Below are 23,677 nucleotides of genomic sequence, written 5' to 3'. Positions count from 1 at the left end.
GAGTTCTGGATAGGCTGTGAAACATTTGGACAACATTAATGTTTTTTTCCATCCAAATCCTAAACCTCTCAGATACAGTGATTGTAAATGTCTTAATGCTGGATGCTGAAGCTATGCAGACTCAGAGATGTATAGTGAAAATTTTTGAATAAGTGGCATAAATAACACTACAGCTGTTTGGCAGTGGTTTTATTAGATGCCCCACTTGCATCTGACCATTCTAAAAATCTTGATGGGGTGCTCTTTGCTCATTGGCATGCTACTCAAAGAGAGCAGAAGGAAATATGTTTTTGGAATTGTATACAAGGTTTGATTAGGGACCTGTCAGAGCTTTTGACCCAGCTCCATAATGAATGAAGGCTTGAGTATTCACTCCTAATACTTAATAATAATTTCGTGTGTTGTCATTTTCTTCTACAAGTTTACTTAGGGTCTCAGCCAAGAAAGAGTAGAGGAGGTCGGAAATACACTTAGAGGGCAAAACTTGACTTATTAAAGGACACTTCTTTTTCCATAAAATAATTTCCTTCCTTTAGGTTGATTGAAGGGCATGGCTTTTTGGCCTGAAGGAAGGGAGAAGCTTTTATTCATTGAGCTGAATCACTCTCGTGTTTTTGTAGCTGTAATATCAAGTCTAGTTAAAAAACATTTCCCTGGGTTGCTGTGGTAGTCATTGTTGTCAGGCTGACTAGAGGCAAATCCAATCTAGGCTTTTGTCGTATGGGAGATGAGATAGCTATGATTTCTGCTTGGTTTTATAGCTCTGTTTTTGTTATTGGTAACTTCTGTGATTCCATCTTCAAGTTTCTGAAATACGAGTTCTGGTATGAAGCTGGCCTTGCTTTTTTCTTTTCTTCTTGTGCTGAAGTTACTTAAAGGATCCAGCTCTTGTTGCTACTTCAACAATTCCCCTGCTAGATGATATATCTTCAGTTATTATTTCCTGTGTATTTTCATCTTATATATGAACTCTATCTTCTGAAATATTTGGGGTTTTTCCCTCAAAGGTAGAATAGCTAAGATTTTAGCTTCATAAACTGTTTTAAGTTTTGCTGCTCACTTGATTATTGCCTTTGTTCTGCTGCTTCAGCTGTGCTGGTGTAACTCTGTACAGGTGTGTTGTGAGACTGAATTTGTATTTAAGGGGTCTCTCCAACTTTTATTAAACTTTTTAACATTAACTGGATCAGCAGATGCCCACTAGTTGTTCTCATGTGGTTGAAATGGTGTGGCCTTTGAGAAAGGCCACTGACAGGATGGAAAGAGGGAGAAACACTTGGTTTAATCCAGTACCACTGCTGGGAGAATAAAAGGCTTCTCAGTGTCCTTCCTGGTATTTCTTATAGCAGATTGGACCTAAAACTGTAGGTGTTTTGTCTATGTAGAATGTAAAATGAGGAACTGTGGAAAACCTGGCCTTTAAGTCCAAGTCCACTAAAATACTGCTTGGTTTAAAGGCTGAAAGTGCAAAAGCATAAATGCCATATACACCTGATGTGCATTCTGAACTCGTGTAAATTCATGTAGCTGATTCTAGTGTGTCAAGTGCTCTTTGAGTAGATCAACTTCATATTGACATGTCGTGCAGTGCAAATGTTGTCTCTTTGGCCTACTCTGTCTTTTCCTGGTTTAGGGGTCATCTGACCTACTAGAGCTGTCAAAAATTTCTGTAAGCTCTATGTTACATGCCATGAACAATTAAAAGAAATATGTTCATGGGCCATGTCTGATATGAGTAAGAAGTTTTACTGCTGGGTGAACTGACATGGATATACTGTGAATGTACAGTCACAGCCTCCACACTGGTCTCAGTTCTGAATTCTCACAGTAGGATTTCAAGGGAAGAACATGTTGGCAAACCACTGGGACTTGTGGGCTAAGACCTTCCAGCTGTGGATTTATGAAGTTTGAATGAATACATGTGAAATGATTGCAAAAACATTCCCCAACACTATGGTAAAATAAATTTCTTGCGACATAGTATTTTGAAGAATATTTCTGAATTCTGTTTTCTCCTCTGTGTCTTTCAGTATTGTGGGCTAATGAGTTTCCATTTGGAATGGGTTTTGGAGTTGATAGTTTGATTTGAAGTAAATGGTCAAGGCTGCCTCTGTCACTGGAAGGAGGACAAATATGTGCAGTTGTTAAGTGACTCAAAGTATAGTTACAACTATACAAGCTGGGCTGCAGAGCATACAGTATATAAGCACTTGTAATGCTTTGTGTGAAGATAGTAATGAAAACATTAGAGGGAAAAGGATACCAGCTTAATAGGTTATCTTGGTTTTGTGTGATTTTTGAATGAATGTAATTTCATCCATCTAACTGAAAGTTAAGGATGTGGTCTCAGTAGGTATAGTAATTGATCTTCTACAGTTCAGGGATGAAATATCTTACACTACATTTTTAAATGTTGGCATGGTTTCATTATTATTTTTAATGCACTTTCTAACAAATTGAGGTAAGGCAGCATGCAAACATATTAACAGTAAAATGTCATGTAGGTGTGTGATTTCATATTAATAAATATTCTATTGCAAATTAAATGCCAAAATAGGTTTTCTTTCATAGCTGATGAATAGAGTAAGTTCTCACTTGTGTCTTTCATGTAAGGCTTGTGCAACATTCATCATATTGGTATCTAATGATCTGCATTCTTTGTGGAAAGGGAATTTATTGCTTGAAGCAAACGGAACTATTTTATCTACAAAAAGATACTATCCAGACAGTCTGCATGGAAGTTGTCAGATGTTTTATTGTGAACCCCAAGTACTGTAGTTACTGTTATCTACTTAAAACTTTCTGTCTGGGCAAGTGATTGAAGACATGTTAAGATGGATTCTGAAGAACTTGATCTAAACTTTATTAAATTCAGATACTGACATTTTTCAAGTAGGCACAATGTAAGCACTACAAAGTTCCTGCCATGTAATCTGTAACTCAGGGCAGATTTCCCTTAGTGTGCCAAAAGGATTCAGCTCTTTCCTTGAGTTCTTCTGTTTTCACGCTTGGTAGAACAGAAAATAGAAAAACAATTGTTATGATTTACAAACTTATTTCTCTCTAAGTGTACATATGATCCTTCATTTATTTAAATGGTCATGTCAATAACTGAGTTTATCTGTACTGAATATTGACTTCAAATTGTGCCAGACTAAATCTTTGCACAGTTAAATACAGTCTCTAAACTTCAGTAATATTTACTATCTGGAAAATAACTTCATCCACAGTTCAGTCAAGGGTAAAGTTAGAGGGTGTTAGTTTTTTTGCTGTTTCTGCCAGACAGATTGTCCAGCTATTTGTTATGTGGACGCACATGGTAAGATTTGCTGTGAGTGTACTAGTTGATTATACTGTAGGCTAGAAGAACACTCAGAGAATCCAATTTGTTAAATGAATGATGGAAAGGTGAAAGGTTTCATATTCTGTTACAGTTTCTCTTCAACTGTGTTCTCTACTGATCTCTTCTTACATGAACTTTCTGTATTTACATTCATCCTAAGATGAACACACACAGGGTTTTCAGACTTTTTTTGCCCTAATCTCATTTTCCTGCTGAAAAAAAACCCACTTGTTTGTAAATGTAAATCTTAATAAAATGAGTGTCATTGATGCAATTTTAAAGTTAACAGCAAAGAGAAGCTGCCATCTTATGAGAGGCAGCCTTTAAAGAGAAAAGGTGTTCAGTATAGTAGGAGGCAAAAATTAAGGAATTACAATATTATATTTTAAAGAAACATTTGGCTGCATGATGTTGATGTGTCAAGGAGAAATTCTCTAGATTAGAATGGAAGCAGGTATAACTTGGATGTAAATAAATGCTCTGGATTTACATTTTCAGTGTCTTACCTCTGCTTGCTTCCTCTGGCTCTGTAGGTAGTGGTAAAGCAAACACGAATAGCTTCTGATGGATATATATTTGAATTTTCTCCCTTGCAGTCCACAGTAGTTGGCCAGCAGACAAACACCATGAAATACAACCAGGTCATACTGACCTACTTTATTTTTGAAGGGCAGGAGAATATTTTCTATCCTTGTTCTGTGCTTTAGATGCATTTGGAAATAAGCCCAAATAGAGGGAATTGTTTTGAAGTCTCACTTTCTTTCCCACTTCTTGGAACATTCTACTACAAGGAGTCACTACCAGTTACAAATATAAAAAAGTGTTGTGCTTTCCACTCTACTGTGCCAATAGTTTGTATATATACAGACTATTACAATATATGGACTACAAACTGTATATTTATCTAAGGTACCATTAAGATGTTAGTGAAATGCATGTAGTATTGGTTCATAGCAGTCTTTTAGCTGTCCCAGCTCCAGCAGAATGGTGTTGGGCTGGATTCCTGGTTTTAGTTTGCAGTGCCTGGTTTCATCGCTGCTGTATATGTTAGTGGGAGGTGGAGTGAGTGTTTCTGCATATGTTTCTTAGATGCTGGAATAGAGACCCTAGACTGCTAGAGTGCTGTTTTTTTTATCAGATTATTTCTTTTCCAGCCAATTCCAGTCGGTGGCAAGGGGTTTTGTTGGGAAAATACCCTGCATCAGCCAGTAGCTGAACTAAGTTTTCTTGGCCTATTCTTGGAACTTTTAATGCTTTTTCAGGGGGGAGAATAAATGACATCTCAACACAATTCTTCAGAAATTAAAATATGCCCTGTAATTTAATAATATTTGATAACAAATCTGTGCTGCCCCTTATATGACGAACCAAAACCTGAGGTATCATTAGTATTCATTATTCTCGGTTGCTAGATGGGATAATAGTTGGAACAATCTATAGTCTAATTTTCACACTGTTGTCTTTTAGCTTGACTAAGGAGTAAGTAATTATCTGTGTCAGCACATGGTATAGGAAAATAGTTATGTAGCATAGTCCCTGATAATCATACTTCTGGAAGACTGCAAATAAAGGTTTTTTTTAAAAAAATAATTATTTTAATGTGAACTCTTTTTTACAGAAATTTGGGCTTTTTCAATCTCAAGGGCTGATTGCCTGGCTAACTTCTCTCTTCTCATTTCTGTCACAGAATCTGAATGACAAGTATGTAGCCTGAAGACTTAATCTAACCGTATTTTGTAACAACAGTAAAAAGGCTTTGTATTTGTCCAACATGTTTCATACAAATATTGCTACAATAAAGTATCACTGGATACTTTCCAAATTCTGGATTCAGTCCTGCTCCTTTTGACTTAAAGGGGAATATTGTTTAACTCTAGAGATGATAAATACATGATAGTGCAGGCATCATCAAGGCTTATGTAACATGGGGGAAAAAAAATCCAAATAGACCAGAGTAATCCTTTTCTAAGAAAATGCATGTATGTTTTGGGGGTCTCCACAGAAAGGACACCCCATGTGTGAAATGTTACTAAGCTCTACATGTTTATGTAGAGAGGATAAATAATTGCAGTGCCCTAATGGAAATAACCTGGGGTCCCTCCAAAACTAGCCGAAGAAATTTTTATAAAATGAGATTGGGAAAAATAATGTTGATTCTTTGGTAGAGCTAAAGTAGAGAAAACTAACTCTAAGGATTTGAAGGTAGTGAGTTTAGAGAGGTTCAGTGAAACAGCAATATATAAGAAATGCATGTTTTAAAATTACATAACAGATTTATATGCATACTTTGTCACACTGGAAATTGCTTTCTGACAGAGGGTAAATTAATCCTCCTTTCCTGGATCAATTCAAATAAATAGGTGCAGAGGAAGGATAGTAGGATGACGGTAAAGAAAATATTTCATAAGAGGAAACTGTAGCAGCATGACATTTTTCAGCTAGGAAAACTGAAGAATGAGAGAGATTCTCATTGGGGAAACATGAGGGTGAGAAAAAAGCTGCTTAGGCTAAGGATAGTGCTGAAACAAGAACAACTGAGTATCAACTACTTGTGAGTAAAGTCACATTAAAGATGAGAAGAGCTTTCTAAACAGTAGAGGAGTGAGATATGGGAACAGACTTCCAGTAGGAATGAGCAGGACATTAATTTTTGCAGGATTGGGTCCCCCAGCTTCACATATTATCTAAATGTGGTCAAGTCTGCTGAAAAGAATGCAGCAAAGAATCAAGAAATAAAATAAGAAAAATATATAAATCTGACATATTAATAAACTCTCTTGGTCTACCCCTAAAATGCTAGACTGTACATTTTTTTTGTGAAATTGTTGAACAAAAAACCTGTTTAGAATATCTGCAAAACCATGAAACACACAAAGGTTATTCAGAACTGTTGATCGATGCTGCCTTTCTGAGAGGTGACTATAATATACAAGGCAGAATCTCTTGCTAGTGTTTTTGCCCATTTTTTCTTTAAAAAAATCCAACATATATAAACCCCAAAACAAAAAAATGCAAACAAAAAAAGTTCATATGCTTAACAAGGATGTGAACTAAGCCATGAATATGGCTGAATTCCCCTGAAGGAGGAGGAAGGTGTCAGTTACGATTAATCTGAACAACATTTATGGCCCTTGAGATGTGACCTCTCGTTACAGTAAATGTGACAGCATGAATTATTTTCAATTACAGTGAACTACATTCAGCTGCATTAGTTCTGACACACCTCACTAGGAGTCTGCTGCCTTGATAGCATTAACCAAGGGAAAAAAAGGCAAAACTTTTGGGTGCAAATGTGTATGTCACTTGAGCAAAGCCATTGGATTCTGACTATGACATATTACTGCCCCAGGTTTTACAAACTTCTATTACATCATTTGTTATATCCACTGGCACTTTCAGGTTTATGTCTTATGCACTGGATATTACAAAGCCCACCTTTTAAATATGCATGTATAATAAATTCATATGCTGATTTTTTTTTTGTGAGGAAAGATATGAATTAACCATTTTTCATCAGATAGTAACCTGCACCTTTACTTGGAACTATGATAAGCGAGGTTTAAAAGCTATCAGCATGTCCCATTTGTTATGATGTCCTCCCTTTCATGTTCATTAATACTATACATTTATCCTAACAAATTAACTATATCTCAACACAGGATATTTGTCACTTGACAGAGGTAGTTGTTAAAATGTCATTACTTTTTCCTTCAGAGTCCAATTATCATGCTTCAATTTCTACCTCTAAGCTTTCACAGGAAGAAAATATGCCCAGGGCAGAAGTCAACCTTTCACTTTTGCTACAGAGGAGATGCCATCTATTTCACGCTGTGCTAAGTATTTCACCGAAACATGAGGAAAACAATGCCTGTAGCAAATCAGAAGTTAGAAATAGCACTGAGGAAAAGAAATAGCTTTAATTACAGCACTTTGTTTCTCTTTGAGGACTTGTTTTGCATAGTATTGGGCATTTTTTTCTGCAATGATGAAGACTATAATTTCAAATTCAAGGTATTGGTCTGGAATCACACTAGAAAACTTGCCAGTTAAAGAAAACAAAAATGGTAGTTGTTTATTTCAAAGTGATTCTGAATTAAGGCTGTGTAGGGTAAATTCCTTTTAGACTTTGTCCCATGTTAAGGGCTGCTTTTCAAACCTACCTACATTTACTGGCTATTCAATGTTGTTGTAGTGGATTGTGAAAATATTTGTAAATAGCTATTTTAAATGTCAGCAACTTCCACGCCGTTAAGTTACAAAGATTTGTCTTTAGCTGCTATTAAAACTGAAAATTTAATCATAAAACTTTAGGAGCTTTTTTTAAATCACAATGGGAGTCTAACAGCATTTTAAACTCATGTGTTCTGGCAGTGAATTATCCTCTCTTAGATACTCAGATTCCCTAGAAGTAAATATATTTCTTTGTGCAACAGAGAAGATTTAGGAGTTAATCTGATTATTTTAATTGTTTTAAATACTAAGTTTGATACCAGAGAGATAACAAATGATTTAGAGTAGATCAAATAAAAAAATAAAGTTTGTGGACCAATCCTTGTCTTCCACCTGCATGGTTAAAGAGGAATGGGTAAAGAGATAGCATATTATGTTGGTAAAAATGAATTTTTATCATTCTTCTGGAGGTGATGAGTGCTATTTATTCAGTAATTTTCTTCGTGTATTTAAAAAGGTGGTATTTTATGCCATTTAACCACAGAGAAGCTTCAGAACTAACTTAAGTTAATTTCTTTTCTGCTTTTCATGAACTTAAGTCCTCACTTAAATGTACTAATGGTATGTGACTATTTTTAGTTACAGTATGTTGAATATTACTTTTGGGATGTATGTGCCAACTGATAACTCTTCCTCTCTTCTCAACAAAATGGCAAAATCTGTACGGATTGTCTACGTGGGCCAGGGAGGCTGAGGGTCATTAGTAGAATCATAAAGTCGTGTCATGTATGTAAAAGCATCTGAAAGTTCAATATGAATTTATGAGCACATTTTCATAGAATGCAAATGAGATTAAATTAGCCTAGCTTTTAACACAACCAAAAAATGACATGATTGCTGTCATTTTTACACATATTGAAGTTCATATAAACTGGAAAAAATATGGGGCTGACTACACACAAATATCCTCAACAAATGGATGTTTTTGGAATTCTGTGCATATAACATGAAGGAGAAAAAACTCTTCTGGGCTCTTGGGAGCTCAGTGATTTGCAGCTGATCAAAATAATAGCTTTTTTTTGCTGCCTTGGAAGTAGTAGAGACTCTAGTTCTCCGGGGGGAAAAAACCTATTTTTTTTCCAAAAAAAAGTTGTGATTATTTTTAAAGAATGCATATGTAAATATATTCTAGGGACTATCTCACTGAATAGATGGGAGAAAGTCTCAGACTGAAGTCTTACATCCACTAGAAAGCAGTTTTATAGATGCAGAAAAAGCAGGTGTTGGTAAACTCAAATTGTCTTATAATGATACTGGAAGTCAATTTGAAATGGTGACAGAGCAGTTACAAACAGATTGTTGCAGACAATCTCTGGAAGTCAAAACTGATATCCAAGACAGGGGAATAAAGAAAAAAAGAGTTAAATGCAGTTAGGATGAAAACAATAACAAAATAATCTTCCTGATAAGTGCTGTTCTGTTTGGGAAGTGGAAAATGAAGAAATGCAAAACCAAAATACATCTCCCAGGCTGTCAAATGGTATAGGAATGAAACAAAGACTATTCTTTTTGCATTGTAACTGTGAAATTCTGTTCTGATTAGAAGGAAGGGTAAGGCTTCATGATAGTGCTATTACTAGAACCAAGCAAAATGTGTTAATTTTTTAAATTAATTTCCAGAAGTGTGGACCGACACTGTTCATGAGCACAGCTCAAATCTGAACAGGTATAATAATCTTGCTTGTGGACTGAGTACAAACTGATGTTTTAGCTGTGCTATTTTTTGAATTTTTCTTGGAGGTCCTTGATATTTACAGAGTCATTCCATCTCTTAATATTTCTTCTCCTTGTGCTTTTTGTTTGCAATGTACATATATCCAGTCTACTGTCCTTTTGATTTAGGAAGTAAAGAGCTTCCGTTGAACACTGTCATGGCAAATCTGCTTTTTCTTGATTATGGAACAACCAGAGCATTCTTACTGTTAGTATGTAAGGAAATTTCCTTATAGTCTTTGAGCCTTCTGTTGGAGTTGAAGGGATTATAGAAGTCTTCTGTTTCATAGTTATCTAAATACTTACTGGGCATACAAAATGGAAATCTTCATCCTATATCTGGAATTTTCAAGAGAGTATTTCATTTTAAAAAGCTTTTATCAGTGGAAAAGCTTTGTTTTTAATTATGATTGCGGAATAAAATTGTTATTGAATAGACAATTCAACAATTTGGTTCAAAAACAATCACAGGATAAGAAAAATACTAGGAAGAACTTGTTCAGCAAACTGACACAATCAGGGATAAAATCATGCTTTAACATTTCCTTGGATATTGCAGACCATTCTCCTGTCTGTTTGGATAAATGCATTTTTTTGTTGTTCTTCACATTGTTGCTCTGAAGAGTATCTACAAGGAGTACTCTGTTCTGCCCTCTCCTATAGTTAAAAGTTCATTTCATTAACATCATTGCTGTTGACATTTTTATAGCTTTACTTCTAATGCTCTGGCAGGTTGCTCGCTCATAAGTAATGCAGTCTTCCTAGATTTAAGTGTTATCTTTTATAGAGCAGTACTGCATGCTATCTACTAACTATAAGTAAATTACTGTGTATCTCAGTAGTTAAAAAATTCTTTCTAGAAGAAAAAGATTCCAAAGAGATGATAAAGTATGTAGCTTGTTATCAGAAAGGCATTAGATCTTTCACAGTGGAACATGTTATTTACCAACTATACCTTCCCCTGAGTCTAGTATCATGTGTCCATCATATATTTAATTCAATACCTTCTGTATGAAATTATAGTGACAGCCTGATGTTAGGAAATATTAAACAAGAACTGAATGCATGTTTCTCTGAACAAATGTCTTAACACTGTTATCCCATTATAAGGGATTCACGTCCTCTAGTTCTTTTTAAAGCCCTTGTTAATTTTTTTAATATTTCATACCTGTAGCCTGTTCTGCTACAGAAGATCCAATCATCATCATAGGAGATGACTGCTCTACAAAAGCAGAGGATTTGAAAAACATGTTTTGTATCTTTCTGGCTTGCAGGAGGCAATATTAGACCACAGGTGTAGGACACAGGTCCCCAGTTGACTACTGGTCTAGGGGTCTGCTATTTAAAACTTGAGGATAATTAGAAAAAAATTCCAGTAATGCAATAGATGTAACAAAGTTTTCCTTTCATATTCTGAGACTTCAAAGTCAGACAAGGACATATGGTAGGTACAAATCTTGTTTGAGGGTTTGAAGGCCTTATTCATAGGAATTCCTTTAAGCTTCTCCACTGTACTAAAAAAAACCCCACACCAAACAACAAGAAACCTCAATTAACTAACACAAAGTTATTTAGTCTTACATAATTCAAGTTCTATCCTGCTAAAGGTATTTCAAAAAAACAGGCTATCCCATTGGCTAGTTTTTTAGCAAATCATTCTGTAGTTTTGAAAATTGACAAATGTGTGAAGAGCTACCCAGTCATGTATATGAAGGATTAATGAGTAAAGTACTGTAATTAAATTATTCTATTGATTCTGCCCAGTTCTTTTGTAATCAAAGTGGAAATTAGATTTGCAATCAGATAAACCTCCTACTCAATGAATGTCATTGTTCTGTTTCCCAGCTGACACTATCAGTGCAGAACATAACCACAAAACCAATCTGTTCTCCTTATTGTGGTGTTTTTTTGTTTGTTTTGTTTTTTTTTTCCACAGAGTTCTTACTTAAAACATTCTTAAAACACAATACTGGAAGGTTACAGAGCTGTCAATGAATAGTTAATTCATGGGAATGTTAACTTTTTGGTCTTCTCACCTCCTTTTCATTTGGGATGCCATATTCCTTCAAAGTGACTTGAAGAAAGCCAGCATGGAATATCTCCTGGAAAATCTGATTGTTGGGATACACTTTTGCTTTGGCAAACTCACCTACATAAAAGCTGAGCACAAAGTGACCTTTGACTGCTATTTGAGAGTTGCGCTTTCATACACTTCAGAACTGTTATTCAAAACCATTAAGCAATCTGAATATGACCATAGGAAAAAGGGGATAGGCTTGAATCCAGGCTATTGTAGTACCCCATGAATATGTTGACAAAGTTTTGATAAGTCTTTTAAGAAACATATGTAGCATCAATATAAAGTTTTAAACATACGCGCTCACAGAAGACATGGGAAAGCTCGCATGGGAGTATTTTTAGAGCAGCTTTTTCTTGTATGTTTCATGTTGAAGTGCTGAAATGCATTGAAGTTTGATGTAACTGGGATTTTGGTCTGGAATTTGTTTTAAGGAAAAACATTTCTCTTGCCTTTTTACCTACCTGGCCCTTTTTTTTTGGTTTCCCTTTTAATGTTCTAGGAGGTCTGTTCTCTCCTTGTGGGTTTCTGTGGGGAGAGGATAATTTTTAGGGATTACAAAGTTCTCTTGCTTTACAAATTGTCAGAGTTTGAAGATGCTCAATGAAGTAACTGACATCTAGTAACACTCTCACCCCCTTGGTTTCTAGCCAAAACCTTCTCTCTTACAAATAAATGAAACTGCTAGCAAGTACTGAAATAATGTTACTTTAATGCTTTTTTTGTGATTAGATGCAGGTTTAATTCTTTGCTTCACACTGACTTTCAACTATGTAAAGTAAAACTATGTAACAATGTGAGAGTATAAATACTGTCTCTTCTACTTATTTTGCTGACCTTGTTTTCCAAAATATCATCAGTTAGAGGGTGGCAGAAAGACATTCAAATAATTTGGATTCTATTCCAGTTATATTCTTCAGTGCTTACTTGGCCTGCTTTCTGTTCTGCAATCCAGATTCTTTGGCATACTGTGTTCAATCTTGGATAGGAGTTGTATGGGTTTAGGATTGAAACTCACATAATTTATGTATCACTGCCTTTCAGCATTACCATACCTTGCCTTTCACACCTGGCAAGTATATAGTCACTGCAAAGTGGTTGGTTCACTGTCCCTTGGCTGATAATTTGTCAGTGTGTAGTAAATTCATGGGGGGGAGGAGGGTCTGTTACAGTTTTAGTAATTTATGAGCAAATGTCCAAGATCATGCCATTTACCTTGTTCCTTCAGAACAATATGAAACAGAAAAACAGTCTTTGCTTCCAAGGGAGTGCATATAGTGTATTTAATAATGTACCTACAGAGTGGATATGTCTGCTGTTTCCACCTAGCTGTTATTTCAGCAGAGCTCTGTGGTACCCGTCAGCGAGCCAGAAGAGTTCTGCTTAAATATAGCATAGGAGAAAAACTAAACAAAAAGCTTGGATTTTTCCTATTTCATGTTATGAATGGGAAAGGCATATTTAGCATATGTACTAAATAGAGCTTTTGCATGAACAAAACCAGCATGGATCCACAGATGCCTGTAATCAGTGTGAAAAATTATTTGGATGCAACATTTTCCTGTCTCTACAAATGCTTACTTACAAAATTGAAGTGTTTATCTCCATTATTGTGTTATTTACAAGGTATAATGGAAAAGGCATGATTCAAAATATGAGAGGCAATCACACTCAAAGATAAAATGCAAGTCTACAGTGCGTTTAGAGGATGTGATTACAGGAAATAATGAAAAAAGTAATCAAAGTGTTAAACATGATCTGCTTATTCATCTGTCTCTGGCTGCCAGAAACTGTCAGATGAAAGTAAAGGCATTACTGCTACCTAATACTCTCTTTGAAGGTTGAGATACTGTTTCAGTGATGTGAGGTATTCAAATGCTACTTCAGACTACACTGACAAAAAAGGGAGTTTAAGAAAGTGTATTATGCTTAACTACACTTCAGCATGTAGCTTGCAATTCCATTTTATGTGCTTGTTGTGCTCAGTATTTGTGATGAGATCTAGAGGGTGAACCTGTTGTTATCTGGGACTGTACCAGATACCTGGGACTGTACCAAATTATTGTGAATTATCAGTTCAAATGAGATGAAAATATTTTGTGTCCTCTTTTGGAAACATTTGGCCTAATGCCAGATTCCTGCCTGGAGTTATCCTGCATTTTACCTGTGGACCAATGTGTTAATTTTAGTTTTATTCTTTGAGACTTTCACAACAAAAGCTAAATATAATACACTATTAGTAGTAGTTACTTTTGTAAATTCAAGAACATATTCGGACTCTGGCCGGACATTATCATAAAGGTTAGGAAATGTATTTTCAAAGTTTCCCAAAATGGGTTTCTGAATGCATAAAGTCATAATGTAAGTTAAGATATGAAAGCAGCTTAGCTGCATCAGTACTTTTTCCACTGATCCCTTACAAATTTCTGAATTTCGGGAAGAACTACTTGGATCTTTGTCCACACCTTTGTAAAACATTTTTCTTTAGCATATATATCTTGATGGGTTGTCTGTTTGATAGTTTTTCAGCAATTACTCTTTGAGGAATGGTGCAACTCAACTAGAAACATAATTTAGTCACCAAAAGTGGAATCCATATGAAATACAGTGTCTTCATAAGCTACCTCCTGTTCTCACACTGTCATCCTAATCCTCAGGATTTCTGAGGTCTGTTCAACACTTCATGCACCGAGATACAGGGATGAGGGTGTCCTGGAAGCAATTTAAGGGGGACATTGCTCGTCAAGCATAAAATGGTCTCTCAGAACCATGACAGGAAATGCCATGTGCACTTGAAGTATGGAAACAATGTCTGTTGTCTCATGTCTGTATTTAAAAAGTGTAAATATGGGTATTTGACTACATTTTTTTGAAGTTGCTTCAGAGCTTCTCTATCAAAAGAGAAAGCTGCACTTTTAAGAACACCAGTGCAGACATCTGACACAGATGAGAGCAGTAGCTGTATTCCATCAGGTGGATTAGGACTGATCAGGAAAATGCAACATAATTTAAATGCATTTATTCAAATAGAAATCCTTGAAACACTGTTTACTGAACTTTCCTTTCCTTGTTTGGTATCACGTATCTAAAAACATGGTGAACCCACTATTTATTACCAAATTCTTGAGTGATAAATAATGTTAGTTCTTCTGATAAAGGGAAAGTAATTTCCATGTCTAATTTATTAAGTAAGTTATTTAATCATCTATAAAAGCACAAAGTAAAGCTTCAGGGGTGTTTTCTTTTTGGTAGGTATATGGATTTCATGTTTATTTAGCTTTCTATACTTGGAAACTGCTGTAACATTTTCCACATATGGAAAAACAGGTTTTCTTTTCTTTTTGTATTACCGTAGTGCAGCTCACAAATGATTTTCAGGGTACATGAAGTGAAAAATAAAGGATTATATTTTGAAATGCCAAACTCAGTCACTTTCCTGTTTTATAAATGCGTTTTCCCAGTGGCAGAATTGGAAAGAATGGCTGTTTGCCAAAAAGATAAATGGCTTTGTATTTTGTCAAGGCATCAGTCTCACACCTTATTTAACAGAACATGAGTGATTACTAGTCCCCAAATCCGGAATGTCAAAGATTCTGATTTTCTGTATGTCTAAACTGTAGGAAGTTGATCAGTTTGTTTACCTCTCTTTAACTGAGTCACTTTATCTGCCAAGCAGCTTTTACTCTGATACATGTCACTCTGGATGCAAAAATTTATTACCCAAGTTAAGAAATAATTGGAGCTCTGATGCTCAGGGACTAGAAATTAATGTGAGAAGACTTAATTACATAGCATAATAAATTAACATTTTGCAAATTAATGACTTTTTATTTTGAAACAATCTTGTGAGACATCTTAAGTTAAACATGGAGTTCTGGTGCATCACATTACAACATGTAACAGTAGCTTTCCCTATTTCTTTCAGAGATTTTGAAAAGATGAAGATAATAAATTATGACTAATGTACACCATCTGGCTAGAGTGGGGGAAAAAAATTTCTTACTGAGCAAAAGGGTTTTTGCTAAGCTGATTTACTTAAAATAAGCAAATGCATTTCTTCCCTGAGAAAAGGAAGCTCAAATGATGTCACTGGAACTCTGTGGATAAGGGTAGCCTTTATTTTGTACTACATAATCAGTATCAAAGTGGAGCTCATTGGTCTCTATCAGAAAGGCACCTTATCCTCTGTCTTGTTGTTGCTTCATATATTCAGGAAGAAGATTGCTAAGATGTAAAGGTTTTGAGCAACATTAACAGAAGTGCTAGCCTTGCAGGAATCAGCCTTTCATAGAGAGAGATGACCTAGCTCTGCATGGAATCAAATCAATGAACAAACTGCTATTAATCTACAGCAATAGGGTTAGATCCTTAGTAACACAGACACATTTTTGGGCTCTGCATCTCCTTTGGATTGAGAGCTGTTAGTTTTTTCTCTGATACTTCTGTGATGCAATATAGAACTAAATGCAATAATAGAAGGTAAGAATTATGGACAATTTCTCATTTAATCTGGACAATTTCTTAGAACTCAGGTTGTCTTATCAGTTTCTTTTAGTACAGTTTTTGTTTTTCAGGCAGTCTTACGTGTTTCCTTATTTTTTGTTTGGTTGTCTTATGTCTTAATCTTCTTATTTCTGTTTTTAATGGAATATTCACTTAGAAGCTCTCCAGTGATTTGAAAAAAACAGGATGTTCAGGGATAGTTCTCTCTATTGCAGTGAAAAGAAAGCAAATAAATGTGTGCATCATAAACTATTAGAACTGCAGTCTTCAGTGTGTATTTTAAAATTCTCTTACTGCTTTAGATTTGTTTCTACATGGTAACTCTACCTTTGCAGATCATTCAATAATACTGAAAATGGTACAATACATGAAACTTTGTTGACTCTTGAGTAATGGTTGCTTAAGCTCTGAACATGCTAGGCAACATATTGCCTAGAGTTGTATTGTGGTTGCAGAGGCGAAAATTGATGTCCATAGTGACTGGCAAGAAGTTACCGGAGTGTGAGAAGGAACTGCCAGTACCTTCCTGAGGGTGAGCAGGTTGTCAAGTTTGCAGTTTGTATTAGAACATCTGTTGGCTGCCGACTTATTAAAAAAACCCCAACAGTCTGTAAAGAAAGCACAGCCTGTACTTTGGACTATTGTTATTAACTACTGGGCCAAATAATTCATCTGGCCTCTGTGGAAGACACAATTTGTGATTTGTTTCTTTAAAGACAGTGTGAGAGTGTGAAAGAAAAAAGGAAAAGAGAGGAAAAAGGAAACACTGGAAAACAATAGGCCTCTTTGGCTGTAGTTGTAGAGAAAAATCTGTTAATTTTTTCAAGGTTTTCAGAAAATTGTGGCTCTTGAATTGCCCAGTGACTGTTGCTACAATGCATCTTTCCCTTGTGTCATTGACTCCATTAATAACATGTCTTATTCCATCTTGTATCCATTATGAATATACATTTCTAGGGGCAAACTGGAACCAGGCATATATAGGCTTTACAACAGGGAATCAGGATGGAAAGAAAATTTTCCATTCTTCCACAGAAAGAAAGGAAAACTTTCCCAGTTTTCATTGCTAGGTGAAATTCAGGGGCTTTTACATCTTGTGTGTAGTGGGTGTAGGTAGTTGTACATGTCCTGATTTGATGTGCACTTTTCCCTGTGATCATGTAGGAGCTATCAGAAATAATAGAAATTACAGAATTGCTAACCAGGAGAGACTTCTGGAGGCTACCCAGTCCTTCAGCTCCTAGCAGGACTGTCACCAGCACTGGATTGAGTTAGCAGTGTACCTTTGCCCAGCTGCCTCTCCATACCTTCCTGCTTTGAAGCTGCATGTTCCCTTTCTGCAGTACCCTTCTGAAAGTTTTTCTTAACATCTTGTGAACCTCTGAACATGCAGCTTGTGGCTCTTCCCCTTCCTTTACTGTGTGCTGCTGCTTAGCATGTGGATTCATGACCTTTTTAACCCCTGTTCAACTAGTTGTAGTCTACTGTTAGACCTTCACTTAGCCTTTGCTTAGACTGAGAGGAGTTTGTCCTTGCTGGAGAGGAGATTTTTCCTCCACTGGGTTCTGCACTTTCTCAAAACCCTTTTTGAGCTAAGACATGAAGCTGTAGTAGTGTGGCAGCCTCAGAGCTCTGAGTTGATTTGCCTCTGCTAATGTGACACTGGACATGGTTGCCCTTGAGGTCATATTGGCCCAGGAGATCTCATCCATTTCAGTGTCCTATGTTCCTTTATGCAAAGAAGTAGTTAAAATTTTGCATATATGAAACTTCCTAGTTCTTTTGTCTCAACTTTTCTTTTACTGCTTTGTTTTTGATAAATTTTTACTCCTAGTAAACACCAACCATAATATTTTTGTCTTCCTTCTGTTGTCTTACATTATTTTTCTGTATCCAAGCTGCAGACTTATATGTAGGGAGCTACAGACTTAGTTATGTGCAGGGAGACAGAAATAGCTGTTGTTGTAAAATGTGGACATGGTAGGATTTGGTTGTATTTCAACATTTTTGCAGTATGTTTCTCAGGTTTGCTGATGATTTGTTATAGTCTCTGGTGCTGTCTAGCAATTTTTTTTCCAATAATTGTTCCACTTTATTGGTGATAAAGTATTAGGAAGTATGAGAAGAAAGAGGATGTTCATCAGTTTCTCTGGGCTGGAAGATCTCATGCAAAATATGAGTGGAGTAGAAGCTGCCTTGGGTGAAGCTCTACAGTGTTTATGAAGTGTAATCAAAGCAGAGGAAAAAAAGTATTTAATCTCCATGCTATATTTCAGTACATGAGAGCAGATGATTGTAATCCTTACTGAGCAGTTATGGTCCATGTATTTAATGCTGTGTATAGTAAGTGAGCAATATAATGTGTTCCTGAACAATTTTTTAAAAAATGAATCATTCTCTGTGTCTCTTATTCTTGGCTGTAGTATTTGCATGGCAACAGGTAACTAAACAAAGTATTATAAAAATTGATGAAATTATGGTTTCTGGAGGTAAAAAGAACAAAGGTGCTAACTGATTTGTTTTGATAGCAGTGATTTCTCTAATGTATCAAAATCAAATATGCTATTACTATAGAAGGAAAAAGCCACAAAAATTACCTGATAAGCTAGGAAAAGAGATTCTGTGTGTAGCTCTGTGCAAAAGAAGAATTCTGCTACAAGGAAGGCAATAATAATGTTTTAAAAAAATTGAAACAAATCTGAAGTTTGAGCTTCAGTTGAGCATGTTAGGATGATTTAGAGACATTCTGGTGATTTGGAAGGAAGAACAAATCAATGTAAACTTCCAAGTCAAGATGAAACATTTGCAAGACAGAGTGTAATTAAATTAAGACCCTGTTAAATAGCTTATAACTTTTTGAATCTCCTTAGTATGGCATAACACTGTCTCAGACTCCCTTATTAGGTAGAACTCTGTGGATCCTAATTAAATGAAGGCTGATATAATAGTGAAAGTAAGTATTCCATTGCACGCCTTTTAGGGATATTTCCAGGGTCCTGTTCTACAGCATTTTCTAGTTTTAATGAATGCAAAGAATCCTGCTGACTTGGATGGGAGTATTTGCTTAAGCAAGGGTACAGTATGCTTCCATGTTAGTAGATACAGAGCCTTTTCCTCAGAGAATGTGAAAAGAGGAAAATATCATGCAATTATGTAAATATAACCTTGTCAGCTATCATTAAATGCTATGAAATTAAAACCTGTAAAATAAACTGCCATCAAGTATTATATCTCCTTAGTTGTGATCAATACAATTTATCCACTTGCTGCAAATTATAACTAGTAGAAGAACTGTTAAATTGTGTTGTCTTTCACTGTACTTTTTTGTCTTTTACAGGAAAAAGTAGAATATGCCTTCCTGATAATTTTTACAGTTGAAACATTTTTGAAGATTATAGCATATGGATTATTATTACACCCCAATGCATATGTTAGAAATGGATGGAATTTATTGGATTTTGTAATAGTAGTAGTAGGGTAAGTAACTTACCTTTCATCATACAAAAATTTTAAATCTTTGCAGTGAGGCAGATATAGGTCTGTTTGGCTGTGAGTAACAGCCTACTCTTGATTTCTATTACTTTGGAGTAAAAGAATGAACTGTTATGAAGAAAATATTCAATAAAAAGTTCCAGAAGTTTTCAACACTCTCTGTGCTGCAGGCTGTGTTGCACAATTAGTTTTATAGTATAAGTTCCCAGGGAATTCTGAGTTCTGACATGTATTTTCTTTGCTTGTTGTCTTGCAGAATCTTTTCCATTAGGTTTTCCAAGTTTAACTCCTGATGTCTTTCCATATTATAAAATTTGGTCTGTTCAGGTCCATACACTTACTTCATTTTTTCATTTATCCCTGTACTGTGGTTATGTGATGTTCATCTGTTCTACAAAGACCTCTGAGAGAACCCAAAGTGGAGAGGGAGAGGTCAGGGGAGACAGAGTTAACTGAGTGATTCCTTGATCTTCCTGGAACCTGATTCCCCACTGGGGTGCTGCACATAAGGCGCCATATATATATGATTTTGGCTTGTCTAAAAATGCCTTTTTTCACCCTGTGTCTTGCTGTGCCAGGAAGCCTTGGAGAACTTGTTCTGTTCCTCAGAGGAAGGACTTCCTGAGCCTTATGCAAATTACAGAAGAGTGGAACATCCCACATTTACGTTATACACCTGCTTATGATAAATAAGATTTTGTCAGAAGTTTTGTGTCAATATTTGTGCTAGTTCATTAGAAAATCCTACTTTCAGCTCTCTAGGGTATAAAAATTAAGCCATATATTCCCCAATTCCCTAAATATTGTGGAGATTTTATTGAAAAAAGGGAATTTCCAGTACTGTATATTTTACTTACTCAAAATATTTATTATATGGAACATAGAGAACATTATCCATATATAGAACTTGGAGAATATTACCCACATAGAACTTAGTATGTTGCAGCTTGCTTGAAAAGAAGACCTTGGCATGCAGTGTGCAATTCCAATTTCATTTTTTAGTTCAAACTATATCAGGGGTTGTTTATAACTGACAAGTCACAGAAATTAGAGTGTGTGCAGCTCTTAAGTCCCTTCATTATAATAAGGGGAAAACAAAAGACGCAAAGTAAAGGAATTTGCGGTAAAGTATTATTAAATTTGATCAACTATTATGAAAGCCCAATTTGTAACTGCTGGATTCTGAGATAGTAAATGTTACTGAGAAGATTGTATTTGCGCCAGTTGCTTGATGTTCAGGCAGTTTTGGTCCAGAACTAAAATTTGTATATAAATAGATCTCTCATCAGGTCAGGTCATTCTCAACAGATTGGCCTCTGTGCCTCAAGGGGAAGCTTGGTGGGCAGGTGTGGAGACTATCATACATAAAATCTCTATTCTCTTGCTAGGCAGTCACTTGGATAGACCTCTTCCCTTTTGTCAAGTGACCACAGAGTTACAGTAACCCTGGAGCAGTCTAATTAACATGACCTCTATCTTTTGCTGTGTCCTGAATACATGATAACAAAAAAAATTTCCATTAACTCACAAAACACTCATCATTGGAAGCTAAATTGTTAGGTCAAATGCTCACACTGAATCTGTGGAAAATATGAAGAAAAAAGGACTACATCTTATCAAATACCTAAAATATCGCATTAAGATTTAAATCCTAGCTCAAACCCAGGAAATGTGTAATATAAACTGTTGTGTTGATTGTTATCAGCCCACCCAGAAGACGAGGTGAACCTTTCATTACATATCAGGCACTGACAAAGCTGTCAGCAATATTTTTATTCATTTAAGAAGAACACAGCCCACATTAGCAAGCACGAGTCCATTTATTTAATTAATGCTTAAAAGCCCAGTGAAAAATTGATTTTCATATGTGACCCAAGGTGGATATAGAATCACTTCTGGATCTGATTCTGTTTCCCTAGTTTTGTTGCTAAATTTCATTAGGTGTTTTAATAGCTTTGAAAGAGCTGCCATGATGTCCTATATAGAAATTTGCTTTGTGTGCTTTCTCAGCAGAAACTGTAGCAGTCAAAATGCATAAATCTTAATTATACCAAAGAAATCTTTATTAACAAAATAAAAGTATGTATAGAGACTTTTACTCGCAACATCAGATTTGGCATTTAAACCTCGGTAAACTGTACAGGAAAGTAAATGTAAATTTTAATAAAGGACATTAGAGGTTTTATACTGTAGTGGCTTTACGGTCTGAACATAAAATAACAGAGCTGTAGATATAAATGCGAATGTTATGTTTTCTCCTGACTTTGTCACTTTTGAAACCAGTCAGAGTATGAATTACTTTCAGAGGTATCTACTCCTTGCCTTCATGGTATGCCACGTAATTTCCATTGAATTCTGTGAAAGAACAAGGTACTGGTAAAGAAAGCTTTCATAGCACCTTCCTGTGGCTGTGGCCCTTTAATTCTTTTAATGATGTGTGAACTGACAGGCTGAAAGCAGCTTCTCTTAATTCAGGACTTGTTTCAGAAGTATATTTAGTGATGTCTGCCTGTAAAGCATGGATAGTCACTCTGAAATCATCGAGGTGGCTCATTTTCTTAGAATAATGCTCCTGTTAAATTATAGGGCTGAATCAGAGCTTAAAATATTAAATGTCTGAATTTCTATGGTTGTAGCAGTATGTAGGCTCCTGGTAGTTGTGGTGGCTGGGTTTCACTTGAGAGGAGAATGAAGCAGAATAGGGAAGGGTATTGACTGATCCAGGTCAACAACTTGCTTAGGGAAGAGAAAGCCTGCAATATTCTACTTTGGGCCACCTATTAAATATTACATGTTTTCTAGCAACTATCCAGCATGACAGAGTTGTGAAAACTTTTCTTGCTGAAACAAAACCCTGCACATTTCAGGAGTCCTTTGTTTCACACTTTACAAGTGTGAAACATTTTTGCAGGATTACAAAACTCGATTGGCTTGATAGTCCTATCAGGGAAGTTCAGTTCTACAACTGTGGAACTACAGACTGTGCAAGAAATAACATGGTTTGCATGGTGTAGCCATAGTCTAGAAAACCATACATCTGAAATGCAGGTCCAAACTAAAATAGAGATTATGTTGCACTTCATCCACTTGCATCCCTTTGAATTGCTTCCAGACTGTTCTGATGAATGACTAGCTCATTTCTGCTGTGAAGAAATACAATAAATAGGTCATTTGGGAATATTTTTATCCTCAAAGTTATCGTGTTAGAAACACACCTTTTTGCTGTTATTAAATGATGGTCTCTAATGATTTTTAATATATTTTTTTTTGCTGCCTGTATTTAGAATATTGAACTGCAGTGACATTTATTAATATATTCCTCCAAAATTAAACCGGATGGTTTCTAGTTATTATCTATTTCATGTTCTAAAGAAAAGACTAATTCTCCAAACCTTACAGCTGAAACTTTTGAACAAAGTGCCAAAGTAGCCTCATTTATTTAAAAATAAGACTCTGTGTACAAGTAGAATGCTAGTTTATTTGATACTGTGTGATCATCACATTCTGGAATGATTAGAAACTCTTGCACTTCATAACTCTTCATGTCATGGTTTAATATATAAATACTCCTCTCATTTTGACAGCTGAACAGATTTTCAGAATTATCTGCAGTTCAAGTAATTTCCTAATACCTTTAATTGCATGGTAAATGGATGGTGATTACCTTACCTTTTGTGTCATTTTCTAGATTATTTAGTGTAATATTGGAACAATTAACCAAAGAAACAGAAGGTGGCAGCCACTCAGGTGGCAAACCTGGTGGCTTTGATGTCAAAGCCCTAAGAGCCTTTCGTGTATTGCGACCTCTCCGGCTTGTATCAGGAGTGCCCAGTAAGCTTTTTTCTGTTTAATTCCATTGGAATGAATACTGTAACTGGTCTGATTATTTAACTTTCTTGTTCCAGACACTAACAGAAATGAGATAATTTTAAGTTGATTTTTTTGGTTATCTGGTTATGTATATAAAGTGAGTTCAAGATGAATGATACCATATTTCAGGTTGAACAAAGGACTGTGAATTCAGTCAGTGTATGATCGTCTTACACAGTTCAATAAGCAGACAGGGGAATACACCTTTTTAGAAGCTTTGTATAAAGGTAAATTACATGGTAAGATGCAAATATACCAGAAAATAAAATTCAGATTTTTTTTTAATTCCAAAACCTTGCAGATCAGAAAGTGTAGGTGATCCTAAAATAGTTTGTATGTTGGTAAGTGTATGCCAAATCACATTACACATTTCTTATTTCCTGCCCCCTCCAATGCACATGAATGCCTTCTGTTTATCTCAGTAGATCTAACAGACAAATTAGGAAAAT

General features: G+C 35.7%; 1 protein-coding gene across 2 annotated transcripts in view; it reads left to right on the top strand.

Annotated features, from left to right (window-relative positions):
* Positions 1 to 23,677, top strand: part of CACNA1D (calcium voltage-gated channel subunit alpha1 D) — a 164,386-nt gene that overhangs the window by 32,152 nt on the left and 108,557 nt on the right. For both annotated transcript variants that reach the window (XM_051627843.1, XM_051627844.1), the window contains exons 4-5: positions 19,204 to 19,343; positions 23,047 to 23,189. In XM_051627843.1, coding sequence (XP_051483803.1) covers positions 19,204 to 19,343; positions 23,047 to 23,189 — 283 coding nt within the window. The remainder of the gene's footprint in view (positions 1 to 19,203; positions 19,344 to 23,046; positions 23,190 to 23,677) is intronic.

The sequence above is a fragment of the Apus apus genome, chromosome 9 (assembly GCF_020740795.1).
Source record: "Apus apus isolate bApuApu2 chromosome 9, bApuApu2.pri.cur, whole genome shotgun sequence".
In the NCBI taxonomy this organism is placed as follows: domain Eukaryota; kingdom Metazoa; phylum Chordata; class Aves; order Apodiformes; family Apodidae; genus Apus; species Apus apus.
This window is presented reverse-complemented; position numbering and strand designations above follow the sequence as displayed.